Consider the following 24,622-nt stretch of genomic DNA (forward strand, 5'->3'; position numbering starts at 1 on the left):
CATAGTTTCCATTCGCCTCAGTCAATTACAGCTGCTCAAATGACCAGCTCCGGAAATGCTGGTTTGGTCCTTTTTTTTTTTTTTTTACCCCTGCAGACGGCTCTTAGCTCCCTGAGCAGGGATCAAACCCGAGCCCCCTGCAATGGAAGCACACAGTCCTAACCACTGGACCTACAGAGAATTCCCTGTAAATGACGTTTTAATGGATACAAGGGCTTCACAGGTCCAGCTTGTTTAAGTCCATGCTGAAAGGAAAGGTTCCCTTCTTTCTTCTTTTAGCTGGATTATTGGGCAGATCCATCATTCTTTATCAGATTATCAGCAGCACATGAGGCCCTTTCAGCAGGACAGTGTTTCAGTTGTGTGATAGTTGTGATGACACAAAGCAGTACAATCCTCCCATCTTGGTGTTTAATTTTGTAAATGGAAGATTAAAACATCCTCCCGAAGACTGAGGCTGAGGAGGGCACTAAGAATCTAATCCTTATAAGACAAGATTGCAAAATTAAAAGAATCTACTGTTGGGTGTGCCCATTAAGGAGGAAATGGCTCAGACACAAAGTTCTTTCTTGTGCCCGCTTGGCCCAAAGATGCACAATTTGAAAAGCAGGGCTGGACAGGAATGGGCGGGTGATGATGTCAAAGGACAAGAAGAAACACTGTATTAACCAATAAAATAAAGTTTGAACTCTGCAGTTGGCAAGTTAGGACACTAGGCCTTCCTTCTTAAAACTTGAGACTGCTTTTCCAAAACTAAACATTTGTCCCTTGATGAACAGGGCTTCCCTGGTGGCTCAGTGGTAAAGAATCCACCTGCAAGGCAGTAAACACAGGTTTGATCTCTGGGTTGGGAGAAGGAATGGGCAACCCACTCCAGCATTCTTGCCTGGGAAATCCCATGAACAGAGGAGCCTGGCGGGCTACAGTCCAAGGGTGGCAAAACAGTCAGACAGACTTAGCAACTAAACAACAACAACCCTTAATAAACGGTAGGTTTGATTCAACTGTTATCCATACGTTTACCCAGAGGAGAATCTATCTCTAAGAGCAGCAGTCCCCAACCTTTTGGCACCAGGGACTGGTTTCATGAAAAACGATTTTTCCATAGACTAGGGCTGGGGTGGAGAAAGCAATGGCACCCCACTCCAGCACTGTTGCCTGGAAAATCCCATGGACAGAGGAGCCTGGTAGGCTGCAGTCCATGGGGTCACTACTAGTCGGACACGACTGAGCGACTTCACTTTCACTTTTCACTTGCATGCATTGGAGAAGGAAATGGCAACCCACTCCAGTGTTCTTGCCTGGAGAATCCCAGGAACAGGGGAGCCTGGTGGGCCGCTGTCTATGGGGTCGCACAGAGTCGGACACGACTGAAGCGACTTAGCAGGGCTGGGGTGGGGTGGGGGTGGGGTTGATGGTTCTGGGGATGATTTAAGCTCATTACATTTATCGTGCACATTATTTCTATTATTATTATATTGTGATATGTAGTGAAATAATTACACAACTCACCATATTGCAGAATAAGTGGGCGCCCTGAGCTTGCTTTCCTGCAACTAGAGGGTCCCACCTGGAGGCGATGGGGAGCAGCTATAAATACAGATGAAGCTTCCCTCCCTGGCCCACCACTAGCCTTCTGCTGCGCAGCCCCCTTCCTGACAGGACAGGGACCTTTATGGGTCCATGGCCCGGGGGCTGGGGACCATGGTCTAAGAGGACCGGCTAAGTCCCTGCCCTGGACACGGGGGGCCTTGAGGGCTGAGCTGCAGGGCCCCTCGACTCAGCGAGCAGGTCTGCAGGTCCTGCAGCGGGGAAGGCCAACTGCACCTCAGATGCCCTTGAGGAATAACTGAGTGAATATTTCAGACCGGAGGAAACGCACTATCTGGGAACAGGAGACGTGATCCTCAGTCAGTTTCTGCGGGTGGAAGAGTCCCCTCACTGGTGGGTGAAGGATGCCTGGAGAAGCAGGGGGTTTAACCTGTCTCTTCCCTAAACAGAAGCCTGGAATTGTGTCATTTTGCCCCCCTCCATGTCCAAGGAGTGGTGGCTGAGCGGGCGCAGGAGGGCCGAGAGGAGCTACCCCATGCCCGAGGTCAGGGCAGCGGCTGAGAGGAGCTACTCCACATTTAAGGTCAGGAGGGGCGGCCGTGAGGAGATACCCCTCGTCCAAGGTAAGGAGCAGTGGCTGCGCTTTGCTGGAGCAGCCATGAAGAGAAACCCCACGTCCAAGGTAAGAGAAACCTAAGTAAGACGGTAGGTGTTGCGAGAGGGCATCAGAGTGCAGACACACTGAAACCATAATCACAGAAAACTAGTCAACCTAATCACATGGACCACAGCCTTGTCTAACTCAAGGAAAGTAAGCCTTGCCGTGTGGGGCCACCCAAGATGGGCAGGTCATGGTGGAGAGGTCTGACACAATGTGGCTCACTGGAGAAAGGAATGGCAAACCACTTAAGTATTCTTGCCTTGAGAACCCCATGAACAGTATGAAAAGGCAAATGATAGGATACTGAAAGAGGAACTCCCCAGGTTGGTAGGTGCCCAATATGCTACTGGAGATCAGCAGAGAAAAAACTCCAGAAAGAATGAAGGGATGGAGCCAAAGCAAAAACAATACCCAGCTGTGGATGTGACTGGTAATAAAAGCAAGGTCCGATGCTGTAAAGAGCCACATTGCATAGAACCTGGAATGTCAGGTCCATGAATCAAGGCAAACTGGAAGTGGTCAAACAGGAGATGGCAAGAGTGAATGTCGACATTCTAGGAATCAGCGAACTAAAATGGACTGGAATGGGTGAATTTAACTCAGATGACCATTATATCTACTACTGTGGGCAGGAATCCCTTAGAAAAAATGGAGTAGCCATCATGGTCAACAAGAGTCCTAAATGCAGTCCTTGGATGCAATCTCAAAAACAACAGAATGATCTCTGTTCATTTCCAAGGCAACCATTCACTATCACAGTTATCCAAGTCTATGCCCCAACCAGTAACACTGAAGAAGCTGAAGTTGAACGGTTCTATGAAGTACAAGACCTTTTAGCACTAACACCCCCAAAAGATGTCCTTTTCATTATAGGGGACTGGAATGCAAAAGTAGAAAGTCAAGAAACACCTGGGGTAACAGGCAAATTTGGCCTTGGAATACAGAATGAAGCAGGGCAAAGGCTAATAGAGTTTTGCCAAGAGAACGCACTGGTCATAGCCAAAACTCTCTTCCAACAACACAAGAGAAGACTCTACACATGGACATCACCAGATGGTCAACACCAAAATCAGTGATTATATTCTTTGCAGCCAAAGATGGAGAAGCTCTATACAGTCAGCAAAAACAAGACCGGGAGCTGACTGTGGCTCAGATCATGAACTCCTTATTGCCAAACTCAGACTTAAATTGAAGAAAATAGGGAAAACTACTAGACCATTCAGGTATGACCTAAATCAAATCCCTAATGATTATACAGTGGAAGTAAGAAATAGATTTAAAGGACTAGATCTGATAGATAGAGTGCCTGATGAACTATGGATGGAGGTTCGTGACATTGTACAGGAGACAGGGAGCAAGACCATCCCCATATGAAAGAAATGCAAAAACGCAAAATGGCTGTCTGGGGAGGCCTTACAAACAGCTGTGAAAAGAAGAGAAGTGAAAAGCAAAGGAGAAAAGGAAAAATATAAGCATCTGAATGTAGAGTTCCAAAGAATAGCAAGGAGAGATAAGAAAGCCTTCCTCAGTGATCAAAGCAAAGAAATAGAGGAAAACAACAGAATGGGAAAGACAAGATCTCTTCAAGAAAATTAGAGAAAACAAGGGAACATTTCATGCAAAGATGGGCTCGATAAAGGACAGAAATGGTATGGACCTAACAGAAGCAGAAGATATTAAGAAGAGGTGGCAAGAATACACAGAAGAACTGTGCAAAAAAGATCTTCATGACCAACATAATCATGATGGTGTGATCACTCACCTAGAGCCAGACATCCTGGAATGTGAAGTCAAGTGGGCCTTAGAAGCATCACTACAAACAAAGCTAGTGGAGGTGATGGAATTCCAGTTGAGCTATTTCAAATCCTGAAAGATGATGCTGTGAAAGTGCTGCACTCAATATGCCAGCAAATTTGGAAAACTCAGCAGTGGCCACAGGACTGGAAAAGGTCAGTCTTCATTGCAATCCCAAAGAAAGGCAATGCCAAAGAATGCTCAAACTACCGCACAATTGCACTCATCTCACACACTAGTAAAGTAATGCTCAAGATTCTCCAAGCCAGGCTTCAGCAATATGTGAAATGTGAACTTCCAGATGTTCAAGCTGGTTTTAGAAAAGGCAGAGGAACCAGAGATCAAATTGCCAACATCCGCTGGATCATCGAAAAAGCAAGAGAGTTCCAGAAAAACATCTATTTCTGCTTTATTGACTATGCCAAAGCCTTTGACTGTGTGGATCACAATAAACTGTGGAAAATTCTGAGAGATGGGAATACCAGACCACCTGACCTGCCTCTTGAGAAACCTGTATGCAGGTCAGGAAGCAACAGTTAGAACTGGACATGGAACAACAGATGGGTGCCAAATAGGAAAAGGAGTACATCAAGGCTGTATATTGTCACCCTGCTTATTTAACTTCTATGCAGAGGACATCATGAGAAACGCTGGGCTGGAAGAAGCACAAGCTAGAATCAAGATTGCCAGGACCTCAGATATGCAGATGACACCACCCTTATGGCAGAAAGTGAAGAGGAACTAAAAAACCTCTTGATGAAAGTGAAAGTGGAGAGTGAAAAAGTAGGCTTAAAGCTCAACATTCAGAAAACGAAGATCATGGCATCTGGTCCCATCACTTCTTGGGAAATAGATGGGGAAACAGTGTCAGACTTTATTTTGGGGGCTCCAAAATCATTGCAGATGGTGATTGCAGCCATGAAAGTAAAAGACGCTTACTCCTTGGAAGGAAAGTTATGACCAACCTAGATAGCATATTGAAAAGCAGAGACAGTACTTTGCCAACAAAGGTCCGTCTAGCCAAGGCTATGGTTTTTCCAGTAGTCATGTATGGATGTGAGAGTTGGACTGTGAATACGGCTGAGCGCTAAAGAATTGCTGCTTTTGAACTGTGGTGTTGGAGAAGACTCTTGAGGGTCCCTTGGACTGCAAGGAGATCCAACTAATCCATTCTAAAGGAGATCAACCCTGGGTGTTCATTGGAAGGACTGATGCTAAAGCTGAAACTCCAGCATTTTGGACACCTCATGCAAAGAATTGACTCATTGGAAAAGACTCTGATGCTGGGAGGGATTGGGGGCAGGAGGAGAAGGGGACGACCGAGGATGAGATGGCTGGATGGCATCACCGACTCGATGGACATGAGTTTGAGTGAACTCCGGGAGCTGGTGATGGACAGGGAGGCCTGGCGTGTTGCGATTCATGGGGTCGCAAAGAGTCAGACACGACTGAGCGACTGAACTGAACTGAACTGAACGCCCCCAGCCCCCGCCGTCACCGCCCAGGTGCCTTCCTGTAGGATTTGATGCCTCTGGTGTTTTCCCACGACACAGGGCGACGCCATGTTTCGCGCACAACTTTGCCTCCTGCTCCGCCGTTCCCTGACTTCAGCCAGCGCTGGCGTGAAGAGCCCGTACCTTCAGTCCGCCAGCCAGGGGCGCGGAGGCCGGGCGACAGGTGCCTGGTGCCCAGCGGAGGAGCCAGGGACGACGAGGGCGAGCTGCTGACGGACAGCTGAACCCCTCTCTTCCCACAAACACCAGAGGAAGAGGATTCTGGCAAGAGTGACAGCTGGAGGTACTCTGAAGCCACCTCGGAGCCCGCGACGTGCAGGACTCAGGCCACATCCAGACACCGGCCGCAGGGAGCGGTCTCGCGCGCCGCGGGGTTTGGACGCGCTCCTCTTCCGCCACCTAGCGGTGACTGCGGCTCATTGCAGTTTCCAAAGCTAACCTCGACTCCCCTGTGAAGAGGACCAATGCAGGACGAGGACCAAGCCAGGAAAACTGGAACCATTCAAGGCACATTTTTCTGCCTTCTGATTAATATAGATTTATTGCGTCCTCGGGGGAAAATACATCTTCTTAAAATCTCTATGGTCTATAGTGAAGTCGGTCAGTCGTGTCCGACTCTTTGTGACCCCGTGGACTGTAGCCCACCAGGCTCCTCCGTCCGTGGGATTCTCCAGGCAAGAATACTGGAGTGGGTTGCCAGTTCCTTCTCCAGGGGATCTTCCCAACCCAGGAATCGAACCCAGGTTTCCCGCAATGCAGGCAGGAATGCTGAGCTTTAACCTCTGAGCCACCAGGAAAGCCCAATATGGTCTATGATACTGGGTAAATTAGCTCTTGAGTTTCAGCTACCAAAATAATCATATATGGCGGTAAGGGATAGGCAGAGTTTTATCTTCTTTCTTACAATTAGGTTAATGCTTTAGAATACATACGTGTATTAAGTGTTCTTTGTTGTTGCTCTTTTTCAGAAAAAATGAAGGGATGTTAAAAAGAGAAATAGTATAATAAGACTTGCAAGCAAGAAAGTGTGTAATGTGTGCAGAATTAACGTTAGAGAGCTCCGTGGGGAACGAACTAGTGCAAGCATAGCATGAGAGATTGTCCATATGTTGTAGGGGTCTGTTCCTTAGGTGGCAGATTGATGAGGTGCTACCAAAAGCCAAACTGTTCATATCCTTCAAGTCAGTAATCCAACTTCAAGAATTCTATCCCAAGAAAAGAATCCAAAAATATGAAAAAAGTAAAATGGATGAGGGTCTTCATAAGATTAGATAATGTTCAGCAAGAGAAGAGTTAGTTCTTGTTCATTCAGAATATGGAATATTGCAGACATTAAAATTATTTTAACACATAGCAAAATAAAAAATGTATACCCAAGAAAATAGAAATATTGAATAAAACCAGAAAAAAATATTTAAAATAGTAGAACTGAGTTAGAGGGTGGATTTAGAGTCTACAATACTATGTATACTAATGTTTGTTTTCTTAATTACATAATAAATACAAGAATGCTTTCTTGTTAATACATTTAAACTACACAAAATTATATTAATCAAGAAATGAAGGATCCTGTTACCTGCCTTCTCCTAGCTTGTCTGCTGCCTGTTAATAGACTGATGTAAAGCTCTCCAAGTCACACACACACACATTCATGTACACATTACTATATGAAGTGGTTTATTTTTAAGAAAATTTTTTTTGGCCATGTGACTTGTGGGATCTTTGATCCCTGACCAGGGATCAAACCCGTACCCTCTACATTGAAGCATGGAGTTCTAACCCCTGGACAACCAGGGAATTCCCTGTAGTGCTATTTTAACATAAAACTCATAATATTGTATTCTTTGCAAGTTGATTCTTTCTAAAATCTGTATCATAAGTCTTTCTGAATCAATAATATATATTTACCTCATTGTTTTTAACCAGTATTAGTATGATTTACTCTGATACATTTAATTATGTCACAATTGATAGATACTTGTTTCTTCTCATTTTTAAAATGTTAAACAATTTTGCAAATGAGTCTTCTTGTAAGCTTATCCTGGTACACCTTATTAATGAATTTAAGCTTCTTCTAGTTCATTCATTGGCCACTTGTATATCCTTAGAAAATTTCCTACTCATATTTCTTGCAAGTTTTTCTATTTCATTGTTTACATTTTAATAATTTATTTGTCAGCGTTCTTTATGAATTTTAGATTTTTATTGGGATTTAACTGAATTTAGAGATTTGTACGGGAGAAGGCAATGGCACCCCACTCCAGTACTCTTGCCTGGGAAATCCCATGGACGGAGGAGCCTGGTGGGCTACAGTCCATGGGGTTGCAAAGAGTCAAAGACAACTGAGCGACTTCACTTTGACTTTTCACTTTCATGCATTGGAGAAGGAAATGGCAACCCACTCCAGTATTCTTGCCTGGAGAATCCCAGGGACAGCAGAGCCTGGTGGGCTGCCATCTATGGGGTCGCACAGAGTCAGACACGACTGAAGCGACTTAGTAGTATTAGTAGTAGAGATTTGTAGAACACGAAATATTTCCACCCAGAGAATAATATACTTTCCCATTTGTTCTAGTTTTCTTTTATATCCCTTGACAAATATTACTGTTTTCTTGAGATCTTATTCACTTCTTGTTGGAATGTATATTACATAAGGAAGACATTTTCAATGGCTATTTATAGAACTGAAATCATTTTTAAATAGTTACCAGTCTAGTTGAAATCACAGCAGTTTCTTAAAGCTATAATGGTCTGTCAAATAACTCAAAGAAGTATAATTATTAGCCTACAATTTACTTATAAACAAGGGACATCAATTAACAGGTTTTTTTCATGTCTTAACACACATCCTTTCTTTGGCAAGTTACTTATTACCTGGCAGTAAACAAGGAGGCCAGGTGGGTATCCGGCCTCGGGCATCAAGGAAAATAATTCTAGTTACTCAATGGTCCTTCAAAATCTTTATGTGTTTAAAAACTGTGACATCTTCAGGACAGGATGTCTCTGCCACTGCCTACATGTATCTTTTCTTCTGCACCTCCACCTGCATCAGGCCAGGTCTCAGCATTCCCTCACTAGAATGTCTCAGATCCTTAACAGATGACGAAATTAAGTTGTCGATAGTAAATTTTTTCAAAAGCAAGTTGGAGAATGATAAACTGATCTTAAAATTCTGAAGAGAAGATGTACAAGAATAGGCTTGAATGTGTTTTTTTGGCTTATCATTTACTTACTGAGAAGGGTGTCTTCAATTATCTTTGAGTTGAATTTATGTATTTCTTCTTTTAGTTATGTCATTCTTTTATACATTTTGAGGCTTTTATTATGTGCATATACACATTTTTATAGCTTCCTGATTCACTAAAACTTGTAACATGATGAAGTATTCATCCTTGTCTGATGTTAAGAAACCTATACCATCTTTTTTATGAGAATTTTCATGGTATGTATTTCCTCTTTTTTTTTTTCTTTCAAGCTTTTAGTATACTTATCTTTTAAGTATAGGTCTTGTTAGCAGTGCTTTTTTGAATCCAGTCTGTCAATCTGTCTTTTAATGACAACATTTATTTCATTTACATTTAATGCAATTATTGATATAATCTACTATCTTGATTTTTGCTTTTGATTGTCCCATTTATGTTATCTTTGCTTTAATTGATTTCTTTCACAGGTAACTTTTTAAATGATTTCATTTTTCCTTTACGACCTTTGTGGTTATGCATTCTAGTTCCTTAAATGATTATCCTAATTACCCCAGAGATTACAAAATGTCTTCTTATGAGGTGCGTGTCAGTTATCAATTTATTGGCTCTCAACTTCAAGTCCATTCTTTATTGCCAGCTATGCAAAAAAGAATTGTTTCTCCTTTGCTAGGCTTCCCTGGTGGCTCAATGGCAAAGAATCCACCTGCCAATGCAGGATATGCAGGTTCTATCCCTGGGTCGGGAAGAAACTCTAAAGAAGGAAATGGCAACCCACTCCAATATTCTTGCCTGGAAATTCCCATGGACAGAGGAACCTGGCAGGCTACAGTCCATTGGGTCACAAAAGTCTGGATGCAACTTAGCAACAAAACGACAGCTAGGATGTGGTATTGAGGTTCTCGGAGCAACTCTTCAGCACAGTGTGGGTGGACTTGAGGTGTTGGTGTGGCAGTTCTGTGCCAGAAACCCTTAAGGCCTCTGCATATGGCTCCCTAGAGTCTAGGAGGAAAAATTCTGGAAAGATGAAACCACATCAGGAAAAGATTTTCAAGAATGAAAATATTTGGAAGGAGAAGATGGTGGAGGAATAGGATGGGGAGACCACTTTCTCCCTCACAAATTCATCAAAAGAACATTTCAACGCTGAGTAAAGTTCACAAAACAACTTCTGAATGCTGGCAGAGGACATCAGGCACCCAGAAAAGCAGATCATTGTCTTCAAAAACAGATTTTTAATCTTTGCTTTTTGCTATTTGTTATCAATTTTGTACCTTTAAAAACCCAATCTTCAGTACCCGTTTTTACTTGAGAGTGAGATTACTGGCTTGACCGCTCTCTCCTCCTTTGAACTCTCCTTTTTCTCCACCAGGTTGCCTCTGTCTCCTCCTTCCCCCTTCTCTTTTTTACCCAACTTCATGAATCTCTGTGTGTTCCAGACAGTGGAGAACACTTAGGAAACTGTTTAATGGCTGGATCTGTCTCTCCTTTTCATTTCCCTCTTTTACCCTCCTGGCCACCTCTGTCTCCTTCCTCCCTCTCCTCTTTGTATAACTCCGTGAACATCTCTGAGCGGTCCAGACAGTGGAGCGCACATAAGGAAGTGATTACTGCCTAGCTTGCTCTCTCCTCTTCTGATCCCACCTCATCTCATTCCAGTCACCTCTAACTACCCCCTCCCTCTTCTCTTCTCCATGTAACTCAGTGAGCCTCTCTGGGTATCCCTTAATGTGGAGAAACTTTTCATTTTTAACCTAGATGTTTTATCATCGGTGGTGTATAGATGGAGAAGTCTTGAAGCAACTGTAAAAATAAAACTGAAAACCAGAAGCAGGAAACTTAAGTCCAAATCCTGAGAACATCAGAGAACTCCTGACTCCAGGGAACATTAATAGATAGGAGCTCATCAAACGCCTCCATACCTACACTGAAACCAAGCACCACCCAAGGGCCAACAAGTTCCAGAGCAAGACATACCACGCAAATTCTCCAGCAACACAGGAACACACCCCTGAGCTTCAAAATACAGGCAGCTCAAGTTACTCCAAAACCATTGATATCTCATAACTCATTACTGGACACTTCACTGCACTCCAAAGAAAAGAAATCCAGCTCCAGCCACCAGAACTCTGACACAAGCTTCCCTAACCAAGAAACCTTGACAAGCCACAGATACAACCCCACCCACAGCAAGGAAACTCCATAATAAAGAGAACTCCACAAATTGCCAGAATACAGAAAGGCCACCCCAAACACAGCAATATAACCAAGATGAAGAGACAGAGGAATACCCAGCAGGTAAAGGAACAGGATAAATGCCCACCAAACCAAACAAAAGAGGAAGAGATAGGGAATCTACCTGATAAAGAATTCCAAATGATAGTGAAAATGATCCAAAATCTTGAAATCAAAATGGAATCACAGATAAATAGTCTGGAGACAAGGATTGAGAAGATGCAAGAAAGGTATAACAGGGACCTAGAAGAAATAAAAAAGAGTCAGTATATAATGAATAATGCAATAAATGAGATCAGAAACACTCTGGAGGCAACAAATAGTAGAATAACGGAGGCAGAAGATAGGATTAGTGAAATAGAAGATAGAATGGTAGAAATAAATGAATCAGAGAGGAAAAAAGAAAAACAAATTAAAAGAAAGGAGGACAATCTCAGAGACCTCCAGGACAATATGAAACACTCCAACATTCGAATTATAGGAGTCCCAGAAGAAGAAGACAAAAAGAAAGACCATGAGAAAATCCTTGAGGAGATAATAGTTGAAAACTTCCATAAAATGGGGAAGGAAATAATCACCCAAGTCCAAGAAACCCAGAGTCCCAAACAGGATAAACCCAAGGCGGAACACCCCAAGACATATATTAATCAAATTAACAAAGATCAAACATGAAGAACAAATATTAAAAGCAGCAAGGGAAAAACAACAAATAACACACAAGGGGATTCCCATAAGGATAATGGCTGATCTTTCAATAGAAACTCTTCAGGCCAGGAGGGAATGGCAAGACATACTTAAAGTGATGAAGGAAAATAACCTACAGGCCAGATTACTGTACCCAGCAAGGATCTCATTCAAATATGAAGGAGAAATCAAAAGCTTTACAGACAAGCAAAAGCTGACAGAATTCAGCACCACCAAACCAGCTCTCCAACAATTGCTAAAGGATATTCTCTAGACAGGAAACACAAAAAGGGTGTATAAACCCGAACCCAAATCAATAAAGTAAATGGCAACAGGATCATACTTATCAATAATTACCTTAAACGTAAATGGGTTGAATGCCCCAACTAAAAGACAAAGGCTGGCTGAATGGATAAAAAAACAAGACCCCTATATATGTTGTCTACAAGAGACCCACCTCAAAACAAGGGACACATATAGACTGAAAGTGAAGGGCTGGAAAAAGATATTCCATGCAAATAGAGACCAAAAGAAAGCAGGAGTAGCTATACTCATATCAGATAAAATAGAGTTTAAAACAAAGGCTGTGAAAAGAGACAAAGAAGGCCACTACATAATGATCAAAGGATCAATCCAAGAAGAAGATATAACAATTATAAATATATATGCACCCAACATAGGAGCACTGCAATATGTAAGACAAATGCTAACAAGTATGAAAGGGGAAATTAACAATAACACAATAATAGTGGGAGACTTTAATACCCCACTCACATCTATGGACAGATCAACTAAACAGAAAATTAACAAAGAAACACAAACTTTAAATGATACAATAGACCAGTTGGACCTAATTGATATCTATAGGATATTTCACCCTAAAACAATGAATTTCACCTTTTTCTCAAGTAATCACAGAACCTTTTCCAGGATAGATCACATCATGGGCCATAAATCTAGCCCTGATAAATTCAAAAAAATTGAAATCATTCCAAGCATCTTTTCTGACCATAATGCATTAAGATTAGATCTCAATTACAGGAGAAAAACTATTAAAAATTCCCACATATGGAGGCTGAAAAACACGCTGCTGAATAACCAACAAATCACAGAAGAAATCAAAAAAGAAATCAAAATATGTATAGAAATGAATGAAAATGAAAACACAACAACCCAAAACCTGTGGGACACTATAAAACTAGTGTTAAGGGGAAAGTTCATAGCAATACAGGCATACCTCAAGAAACAAGAAAAAAGTCAAATAAATAACCTAACTCTACACCTAAAGCAACTAGAAAAGGAAGAAATGGAGAACCCCAGTGTTAGTAGAAGGAAAGAAATCTTAAAAATTAGGGCAGAAATCAATGCAAAAGAAACAAAAGAGACCATAGCAAAAATCAACAAAGCCAAAAGCTGGTTCTTTGAAAGGATAAATAAAATTGACAAACCATTAGCCAGACTCATCAAGAAACAAAGAGAGAAAAATCAAATCAATAAAGTTAGAAATGAAAATGGAGAGATCACAACAGACAACACAGAAATACAAAGGATCATAAGAGTCTACTATCAGCAATTATATGCCAATAAAATGGACAACGTGGAAGAAATGGACAAATTCTTAGAAAAGTACAACTTTCCAAAATTGAACCAGGAAGAAATAGAAAATCTTAGCAGACCCATCACAAGCATGGAAATTGAAACTGTAATCAGAAATCTTCCAGCAAACAAAAACCCAGGTCCAGACGGCTTCACAGCTGAATTCTACCAAAAATTTCGAGAAGAGCTAACACCTATCCTACTCAAACTCTTCCAGAAAATTGCAGAGGAAGGTAAACTTCCAAACTCACTCTATGAGGCCACCATCACCCTAATACCAAAACCTGACAAAGATGCCACAAGGAAAGAAAACTACAGGCCGATATCACTGATGAACATAGATGCAAAAATCCTTAACAAAATTCTAGCCAGCAGAATCCAGCAACACATTAAAAAGATCATACACCATGACCAAGTGGGCTTTATCCCAGGGCTGCAAGGATTCTTCAATATCCGCAAATCGATCAATGTAATTCACCACATTAACAAACTGAAAAATAAAAGCCATATGATTATCTCAATAGATGTGGAGAAAGCCTTTGACAAAATTCAACATCCATTTATGATAAAAACTCTCCAGAAAGCAGGAATAGAAGGAACATACCTCAACATAATCAAAGCTATATATGACAAACCCACAGCAAACATTGTCCTCAATGGTGAAAAATTGAAAGCATTTCCCCTAAAGTCAGGAACAAGACAAGGGTGCCCACTTTCACCGCTACTATTCAACATAGTTTTGGAAGTTTTGGCCACAGCAATAAGAGCAGAAAAAGAAATAAAAGGAATCCAAATTGGAAAAGAAGAAGTAAAACTCTCACTGTTTGCAGATGACATGATCCTCTACATAGAAAACCCTAAAGACTCCACTAGAAAATTACTAGAGCTAATCAATGAATATAGTAAAGTTGCAGGATATAAAATCAACACACAGAAATCCCTTGCATTCCTATACACTAATAATGAGAAAGCAGAAAAAGAAATTAAGGAAAAAATTCCATTCACCATTGCAATGAAAAGAATAAAATACTTGAGAATATATCTACCTAAAGAAACTAAAGAACTATATATAGAAAACTATAAAACACTGATGAAAGAAATCAAAGAGGACACTAATAGATGGAGAAATATACTATGTTCATGGATTGGAAGAGTCAATATAGTGAAAATGAGTATAATACCCAAAGCAATCTACAGATTCAATGCAATCCTTATCAAGCTACCAGCGGTATTTTTCACAGAGCTAGAACAAATAATTTCACAATTTTTATGGAAATACAAAAAAACCTCGAATAGCCAAAGCAATCTTGAGAAAGAAGAGTGGAACTGGAGGAATCAACCTGCCTGACTTCAGGCTCTACTACAAAGGCACAGTGATCAAGACAGTGTGGTACTGCCGCAAAGACAGAAATATAGATCAATGGAACAAAATAGAAAGCCCAGAGATAAATCCACAAACCTATGGACAACTTATCTTCAACAAAGGAGGAAAGAATATACAATGGAGTAAAGACAATCTCTTTAACAAGTGGTGCTGGGAAAACTGGTCAACCACTTGTAAAAGAATGAAACTAGATCACTTTCTAACACCATTCACAAAAATAAACTCAAAATGGATTAAAGATCTAAATGTAAGACCAGAAACTATAAAACTCCTAGAGGAGAACATAGGCAAAACACTCTCCGACATAAATCACAGCAGGATCCTCTATGATCCACCTCCCAGAATACTGGAAATAAAAGCAAAAATAAACAAATGGGATCTAATTAAAATTAAAAGCTTCTGCACAACAAAGGAAATTATAAGCAAGGTGAAAAGACAGCCTTCGGAATGGGAGAAAATAATAACAAATGAAGCAACTGACAAACTGATAATCTCAAAAATATACAAGCAACTCCTGCAGCTCAATTCCAGAAAAATAAACGACTCAATCAAAAAATGGGCCAAAGAACTAAATAGACATTTCTCCAAAGAAGACATACAGATGGCTAACAAACACATGAAAAGATGCTCAACATCACTCATTATCAGAGAAATGCAAATCAAGACTACAATGAGGTACCATTTCACACCAGTCAGAATGGCTGCGATGCAAAAGTCTGCAAGCAATAAATGCTGGAGAGGGTGTGGAGAAAAGGGAACCTTCTAACACTGTTGGTGGGAATGCAAACTAGTACAGCCACTATGGAGAACAGTGTGGAGATTCCTTTAAAAACTGGAAATAGAACTGCCTTATGACCCAGCAATCCCACTGCTGGGCATACACACCGAGGAAACCAGAATTGAAAGAGACATGTGTACCCCAATGTTCATCGCAGCACTGTTTATAATAGCCAGGACATGGAAGCAACCTAGATGTCCATCAGCAGACGAATGGATAAGAAAGCCGTGGTACACATACACTATGGAGTATTACTCAGCCATTAAAAGAATACAGTTGAATCAGTTCTAATGAGGTGGATGAAACTGGAGCCGATTATACAGAGTGAAGTAAGCCAGAAAGAAAAACACCAATACAGTATACTAACACATATATATGAAATTTAAAAAGATGGTAATGATAACCCTATATGCGAGACAGCAAAAGAGACACAAATGTATAGAACAGCCTTTTGGACTCTGTGGGAGAGGGAGAGGGTGGGATGATTTGGGAGAAGGGCATTGAAACATGTATACTATCATGTAAGAAGCAAATCGCTAGTCTATGTTCGATACAGGATACAGGATGCTTGGGGCTGGTGCACTGGGATGACCCAGAGAGATGATAAGGGGAGGGTGGTGGGAGGGGGGTTCAGGGTTGGGAACTCATGTACACCTGTGGTAGATTCATGTCAATGTATGGCAAAACCAATACAGTATTGTAAAGTAAAAAAATAAAATTAAAAAAAATAAAAAACAAGAACAAAAAACGACAGCTAGTATGAAGTTAAGCTTTGTCTGTAGAGGGCACTAGAGGAGCACTAGAGAAGGAAGTGGTTTCTGTTCTTTTGTTTCTTCAGACTTGGGCTCCTGAAATATGAGATGAGCATCAGTTCCCAGCTGCTAGCTGTTACCCTGGTACCCTCTAAAGTAGCTTTAGGATTGTGCAGTCTGCAAGTCACCTCCTGAAAGATGGCTTTCCCAGCATCGCCTTGAATGGCTCTGAGCTTGTTTCAAGGCATTCGGCTTGTTCGCCTTTCTTGGCAGGAACAGATGCCTATCCAGTCAGTTCAGTTCAGTTCAGTTCAGTCACTCAGTCGTGTCCGACTCTTTGCGACCCCATGAACCACAGCACGCCAGGCCTCCCTGTCCATCACCAACTCCCAGAGTCCACCCAAACCCATGTCCATTGAGTTGGTGATGCCATCCAACCATCTCATCCTCTGTCGTCCCCTTCTCCTCCTGCCCTCTCCATGGCATAAAGAAAACCAGCCCCTAATGCCAAGATTACCTCTGTGGGTTTCTGTTTTCTCCTGATGTTGATAGCAGTGGAGATAGTGGAAAGTGGTTATACTCTGGGTATATTTTGAAAGTAAAGGTGATGGGATCTGTTGATACAGTGGATGTTAGCGCAAAGTATAAAGAATGATCTCATAGTTTGGAAGTCATGGAAATGAGATCTGAGATATGAGAAAGGGAAAGAGGGCAGGTAAGGTAGAAAAATGACAAAAGAGGGTGATGTGGACACAAGTGGAAAAGAATCGAAGGTGACTAAGAAGAAAAGTGAGGACATGCAGGGTCAATGGACTAAAGGTCTTGTAATATCAAAGAACTGCTGGAGTCAGGGTATCAGAAGATGATAGCTAGGAAGACAGCATGAAAATAAAGATAGGCTTGGTGGTAAGAAAACATCCATATTTTAAAATAATCTTTTATTTGCTCCTCATACACATTTTATCATATATTCATATACTGACATACATTACATTTATTTTTCAGTAATAATTGAATAATTTACTATAGAGCATAAACCACGAAACATAGGTAGAATGTATGAAGTGAATCAGAGACATCAAATATCATATTATTATCTTTGTAAGAAGTAGATAATTATGAGATTTAAGGAGAATCTTAAATCTTAATCTTCAGAGTTAAAGAGGTAGTATACATAATTAGGAAATCAGTTCTGATGTTCAGATCAATGAGAGGTTTGTGCGTACTGGAAACATCAATATTAAAATAGAAACATAGTCAACAGTCATATTCCTAGAGATAGTGTGCTAATCACAGGAAAATCATCAAAAACTACAGACATTAACAGAAACAGATACATTAGTTGTGGGTTTTAACCACTGCAACAGTGTTTTCAAGTATTCAGAAGAGGACTTCTTAATTTCTTCAAGATATAGGTCTCGACTGTTGATTATTCTATTGAGATTGAAAGATTTTTGTCTATAGGACTCACTTGATCATTAGCTAGTGTTCATATATTTTATTCAAAGATACCATTATTTGTTAGAATTTATAATATACATTAAATAATAAATTTTTATCACTGAACCAAAATTATTTCAGTCCCAATGAAATTTTACATCTTGGGTAGCCTCTGCAGCCTTGTTTTGGTCAATATATGACTTCAACGAAACTTTTTCAGAAACTGCAAACAGCTCATGAACGCTTCTTACTCAGTTACATTCATGGACTCTATCTGGGGAATCAATCTATTAAGGAACAAAGTGTCTATGTTTACATTCTTTTTAAGTTCCATTTTAACTTTTTCTCTTCCTTATTTTCTTCTTACAGCCCCTCATTTATCTGTTTCTCTCCTTTCTTCTCTTCTTCTAACCCAGCATCTGCTCCCCCACCCTTTTCTTTTCCTTGTCTTCTAGGAAACCTTTTCTCCTCCTGTTCTACTTCTTCTGTACTTGGATTCACATTTCCTGTTGTCTTTGTTTTCCATAGAGAATTTGTTCCTAAGGCATTCATGGGTTCTTTTACAGAAAATTATGGACAGAATAATTAAAATATCAATACTCTGGCTATGTAGTGATCCACAAACATAAGATATGTGAACATTTCACAAACACAACATTTGATTATCCATTGCTGATGTCAGTAAGGCATACATAGTCTCTTTGGTATAAGCTTCATGTTCAAGATACAGCATCAGTGAATACTTGAATTTTTCATGCAGCTTAGTATCCCTGTGAATTTAAGATATTACTAATGAACAGCAGTATGAAACTCTTTTCAATATTTATTCAGTTTTTATTGCCCTGGGGTGACTTTTCATTTTTAGTCTTTTGTTCAGGTTATATACTCTATGATGCTTCAAGGTAAGTGAGACTCTAAAGCTGGGCTGTAAACTGAAATGACTCTCCTCCCAACTTTTCATAGATTCGCCCTATGAGTGGTTATAGGTCCCATGATTCTCCTGTTTCTTTCATAAGGCTGTTATGGTCAACGTTTATTGTACACTTACCATGTGTCACTCACTCTTCTAGAAAGGCCTGAAGAATACGACATAACCCCATGAGGTAGGTGCTATTATTATGTTCACTTCATAGATGAAAATCGGAGACAGATTCCCCAAAGGTCACAAAGGAGGTGACAGAACCAAGATTTTAATTCAAGTGGTCAGTTTCCAAGTCTCAAGTGTTGACCACCATACACCTGCTTCCTTGCTAAGGCAACTTGGAAATGCATGCATCGACCTCCCGACAGCTGAGATCTTCATCTCTGCTCCCTTTCATTATACAGCTGTCCTTTCACCTATCTTTATTCAGATCTGCTCCATCAGCAAGACCTTGGACTTGGCAATCCCTCATTCAGCTGCCTCCTTACCTTTAACGCCTCCCACTTTTTCACAACTACAGAACCTCCTCAGCATCTCCATTGAACCTCCTGACTCTTTGTTCTCCCAAGGCCATTCATGCCTCATTCCTGCTTTCTCTTCCTTCTCTGCCACACCAGGAGGACCTGCCATCGCTCTAATTCATCTTATATTTTCCGACCTTTTAACTTCACTCACTCATTCTGTCTGGATTATTCTATCATCTCTCCCTCCATTTCAGCTTATTAAAAATATCCCCCAACCTTCAAATGCCAAAAACAAATGTGATGGGATGGATATAAATGTGTCTCCCAGATCCACAAGCTGCTTTACCTGAGAGATCTCAGGTCCTCTCTCTCCACAGTACATCAGGAAGGACTTCCAGTTGGGCGGTGTTAGGGGGAGTTTTATTTGAAAATGGTTCCAAAACCTGTAAAAGGGATAAAGCAGAAAAATATGTTTGGGAAACGTCCATGCCCGTTGTTTTGCCAAGATCTGTCTGGTACCTGGTACTCTGCTCTCCCTGAGATAGCATTTCTTGTGCCGTTTTAGATATTTGTGTAGTTTCACATTTCCAGTACGTTGAATGCAGTCCCTTAAAACGTGACAACTGTGTCTTATTTTTATTTGTCTGTGATAGGCCTTGCTTTAAGGAATTAGCATATGTAAAAGATAGATTTGTATTCTATATACAAAAGCATTAGGACCTAGTATTGGAGAGGGTGCAGGTAAGCAGGCTGGTACAATATTTCTGAGAAGGTGAGCTGCCTTCCTCAGAACAATCTGGCAGATGCATCAGAAGTCTACACGCTGCACGTGTGTTGGATACTAGCAGCTCCACTCCTAGGAATTTATTCTAAGAAACTGCTATGAACGTACGCACGACACATCAACAAGTTTATTTGCCAAAACGTCATTTCAAATAATGAAAAGTTAGAAACTTACAGGCTGCATCAGAGACTGCTCAGTAAACACGTAGATACAAAAGTATATATAGTACTGTCCCATTTTTAATTAAAAAAAAAAGTGCCTGTGATGAAAGATTAACTAGATGTGTGTGTGTTAGTCGTTCAGTCGTGTCTGACTGTTTGTGACCCCATGGACCATAGCCCGCCAGGCTCCTCTGTCCATGGAATTTTCCAGGCAAGAATACTGGAGTGGTTTGCCATTTCCTTTTCCAAAAGGAACTAGATACCAAAATACAAATTGCCTCTTTGGATGGTGAGGTCATTTGTTGTTTAAATGGTATTTTATTTTGGAAGGTTTTTTTTTTTTATTAAACATGAAAAAAAAATTTCCTGCAGTAGATATGTATTGGTTTTATGACCAGAAAAAAAATATTTAATAAACTCATAAATGCCATTTTGAGAACAACAAAGATAAATTGGGCTGTGACTGCTTTCTAAGATGTATTATGGAATTCTCTTACACTTACACTTCTCTTACATTTATGACCTGTGTTATCAAAACAATACACCAAAATAGTCTTCAGCATCAGTATCCCAGAAACTTCCAAGTGAAAGTGAAAGACTCTCAGTCGTGTCCGACTCTTTGCGACCCCATGGACTGTATAGTCCATGGAGTTCTCCAGGCCAGAATACTGGAGTGGGTAGCCCTTCCCTTCTCTAGGGCATCTTCCCAACTCAAGATGGCATTATTTTTTTTAAAGAAAAGTAACCTTCAAATCTCCCCCAAAGTTGCTACATTTCCTTTTTTTTTCCAGAACAAGAAGTATAAGTGCTGCTGAATATGAGCAAAACTTGGAATGTTTTTTAGCAGGTAATATATTTGAGGTTGATCTATGCGTCCCAACACTAGGGACCCCAAAGATAAATTAATGAGTAACAATGCAAATTACATATGTACTAGGATGACACTGAAGAACAACAGCAACAATAACCTCCCGTCCCCAACTATGTGGGACGTTTTATTGAGAACAAATGAAGTTACTGAAGTGCTGATGCACTCAGAAATAGGCCTGGGATGATACACAAAGTGTTACCTGGGAGAGTGGGTGGAGGGAACAGCAGAAAACAGATACAGTTTTCAGGGAGGTGTGGGTGGGGTAGGTTTATTTCTTTTTATTTTATATACTTCTACATTCTTTAAATGTTTTAAAAATCATTTCAAAGCATTCAAAAAGAAATAAAAAAGAAAATTCAAGACATGCCTGTGCTTTTGAGCTCAAGGCAGAAACGAGATAGTAGGCTTTGCTTGTTTAAAATTAAATTCCTGAACTTTTCAGAAGGTCAGTGGTAATGATAAGAAAGTATTCTCCCTCTTGCTGTTTATGTTGTAAATATGAAGACAGCAAGTGGGCCTTCCTGACCCTTAACTCAGCTAGTCCAATGATAGTGTCAAAGGCATATACAGTTTTGCAATGAGAAACTTGCACGGTTTTAAAGTGTAAGCAGGTAGAGATTCAGAGGGCCATTCTCCTTAACTAACTAGCTCACCAAAGTCATGCTCAGAGCTGGGCACTGACAAACATGTGAGATGGGAAATGATTGTCTTCAAGTCGTTGCACATAAACAACCCCTCCTTGTTCCTGTCTCGGCCAGGCACGTTCTTTCTCTCTTAAAACGCCCTTCCCTTTCCTGTACCAAGAAAGAGACTTTCAAAAGAGACTGAAACATATTAGCATGAATGTAGAAACAACTCTTTAAAATGTTATTTTTCTAACCAGATTCGCTTTTCAACAGATTAACAAAGAAAGCGCTGATGGTGGAATCGCACACACCCATCAAAATTTGGGGGCAGAGTCAGCCACTGACTGCTTATACACCCACAGCATCCTCTGCCGTGGCCTAGGGCATGGCAGGCATTTTCAGACTTACAGATGATGGTATATGTCAGGATCCCGCTGGAGCCGGGTTTGGAATCCTATATACAGGTCGTCCCAGAGCAGGCCATTCTTCACCACGTGTCTGATGACGTCAACCCGGCTCCGAATCTGAAACAGATACGGAACAACTAGCAGGGATGCCCCAACCAGCACAGAGCATCGGTATCAACCCCTTGTGTCCCTGAAAGAGGCAGCTGTCTATAAGGCAGGGGTCTGAGAAGTCAAGGAGAAAAGCCTACTGAAGTTGACATCACAGGCTGAGGTGGGGAGAGGACATCTGAGTGCCACAGAAATTGAAGGAAGGAAAACAGGAAGTGTATCCGGAGCTGGGGGAGCAGAGTGGGGAGGTGGGGGCAGAGTGACAGAGAGCACAGACAGAATCAGATTGCTGGGCTCAAATCCATGGTCTAGCTGTGTGATCCTGGCTACCATCCGTGCCTCAGTTTCCTCATCTATAAAATGGAGATAATAGACCGTCTCTCAAGGGACTGTGGTGAAGATTCACTGAGTCAATGTACATAAAATGTGTAAAACAAGGCTTGCCACTGAGCAAGAGTACCTTAATTCAGTGGCCAAGGCCCTTACCTTTCAAGAATCCCAACTCCTGACACAGGATCTGTTGACTAGTCAAAGGTGCCCAGGGTTAGGAGACAAGCAGAGATGGTTTTGAGTCTCAGCTCAGCACTTACTAATCATGTGACCTTAACCTTGCTAAGCCTCGGTCTCCTGTGTTACTGTTGTGAGAAAAAAAGACATATTTATGAAATAAAAAAAAAAAAAGCACGAAGTAGTGTGACGGGAAATTACTAAGGTTGGACATGGTTTTAACACTTCATTGGCATCCTTTTTCAGTATCCGGCATTACATTTTTTCTCCTGATAAATATGCTAATGCCAGTAGAGGCAACTTTATCACAAATGACAGAATGATCAGAAGACTGGTGTTTGGATTTATTTCTCTTTCCCACACCATTGTGACAAAACAATGACATCCACTGTGAACTGAGAAGGCAAACACAGGTCAAAGGATCTCTTATTTTGCCAACAGAGACTCAGAAACATGACTGTACAGCTTGTCAAGTTGAGGACTGCCCAGCTAAGGTGCAGTATCAAGATCGAACTCCTCACAGTGGAGGAGAAAAGGTCTTTCATGATCTTTCAAACTAGAGTCAAGCACGTGGAAGAATCAGGCAGGCTTTGAGAAATGTTTGGACTATAAAATGGAAAGGTCTTGGTGGTTTGATTAGATCTGGGGATGAGGGAAAAGGTGAAAGGTGAAAAGCTCTGCTTCTAGCTGGAGTCACTGGTGGGTTGGGGAGAGGGGGCGGAGGCACTAACATTGCCAATGATCAGACAGAAAACAAGAAAGTGCAGTTTTAAGAGAATAACATGTTGAATTTTGAACAATGAGGTACAAGGATTTGAAATCCAGGTGATATTATCCAGTAGGCAATTGACTCTAATGAATCCAAAGCTGGACAGTGTTGGTGGGAGCTGGGCAAAGTCTGGGCAGGACGTACGGATTTTTGGAGCCATTAGCAGGGAAGTGGTGCTAGCAAATGTGTTCACCCAGATACAGGCTTGAGAAGATGAGTGGGTTGAGCACAGAATCCTGATGGAAAACAGGAGATGTAAGTGGTGGCTGGAGAACGAGACCCCCAAAGAATAAAGAAGAAGAGACGTTAGGAGGCCTAGTGTCACTGGAGCTGAGAAAGGACTTCTAGTTCAAAATGATGGACAGATCCCATGCATAACCTGCCTTTCACTCACTTCTGGATGCAACTGAAGCTGCTGACAAAGCAACTGCACAGGTATGAGCCGCCACAATGAAGAAGCGAAGTGAGTCGTTGGCGGGAGATTTCAACTAATGAATGTGAATGTGGACAGCAGGTAGGTGAGTGGCATTAAAGAACAGGGCAGAGGCTGCAGAATCCAGGACAGTATGAGAAAGGACATTCAGATTTGGAATGAGAAGAGGTAGGTCTGTGGATAACAGCAGGAGCACAGAGCACAAAATTAGGTACATGAAATAGCGAATACCCACTTCCCTATGCTTACACATGGTTCCAGAGCCAAATACCTTCAGACAGTTCTCTGACTAAACGGAATCAATTTCACAGGAAGAATGAAGGCAGGGAGTGTATTTGTGATGCCTTTTCACAAATACAAGGACCTCCACATTTTGATATTTTGGAGCCCCTCAGCCTAATAGCTGGCTCCTCACCTTCATAAACTTAAATGAGTGCTCCCTTGTCCACATACAATCTAGGTTATAGTTCATAGCCTACTCCCTTTAAAAAAACTGAATTGACCTTCCGCATTTATAAATCTAGATGTTTCACATGAAAATCCAGATATCCAAGTTTTCTGGAAAATTCAGTGGATCAGCTGGCACTCAGTAGGGGCTCCTCCCTTCTCATGCTTTCCACTTGACCCAGTCCCCACTCAGCTCCACCTAGTTAAAGATCTGCCTGGGGTCCATCTGTGAGCATTTAAGCACCTTCAAGTAAAGCCTGCTGGACAATAAGTCTTACCCATATACAGAGAGCCCTGAGTCAGCTTGAAAAGGTCTTTTTTTTTTTTTTTGGTAAATATAGATTAATCCCTTAATTCTTAAAAGTCACCACAGTGGAATAAGCAACACTGCATGCAACTAGAAGCCAAAGGAGCAATGCCTTCAGGCGTCCGTGGAAAGTGACTGCCACCCAGCATTATGTGTTCAGCAAGCTGCTGTGCAAGAACAGGCAGAAAGTACTTAAACCGTAGCTTCTGTGCAAACTTTCTTCAGCA

General features: G+C 41.2%; 1 protein-coding gene across 1 annotated transcript in view; it reads right to left on the reverse strand.

The window, feature by feature from the left end:
* Window positions 1-5,842: 5,842 nt before the first annotated feature.
* Window positions 5,843-24,622, reverse strand: part of LOC128055517 (cytidine monophosphate-N-acetylneuraminic acid hydroxylase) — a 61,172-nt gene continuing 42,392 nt past the window's right edge. The window contains exons 13-16 of the mRNA XM_052648112.1: window positions 21,826-21,941; window positions 19,322-19,418; window positions 8,538-8,692; window positions 5,843-5,969 (exon numbers count right to left, since the gene is read on the reverse strand). Of these exons, the coding sequence (XP_052504072.1) occupies window positions 5,843-5,969; window positions 8,538-8,692; window positions 19,322-19,418; window positions 21,826-21,941 (495 nt within the window). The remainder of the gene's footprint in view (window positions 5,970-8,537; window positions 8,693-19,321; window positions 19,419-21,825; window positions 21,942-24,622) is intronic.

Source organism: Budorcas taxicolor, chromosome 11 (assembly GCF_023091745.1).
Source record: "Budorcas taxicolor isolate Tak-1 chromosome 11, Takin1.1, whole genome shotgun sequence".
In the NCBI taxonomy this organism is placed as follows: Eukaryota; Metazoa; Chordata; class Mammalia; order Artiodactyla; family Bovidae; genus Budorcas; species Budorcas taxicolor.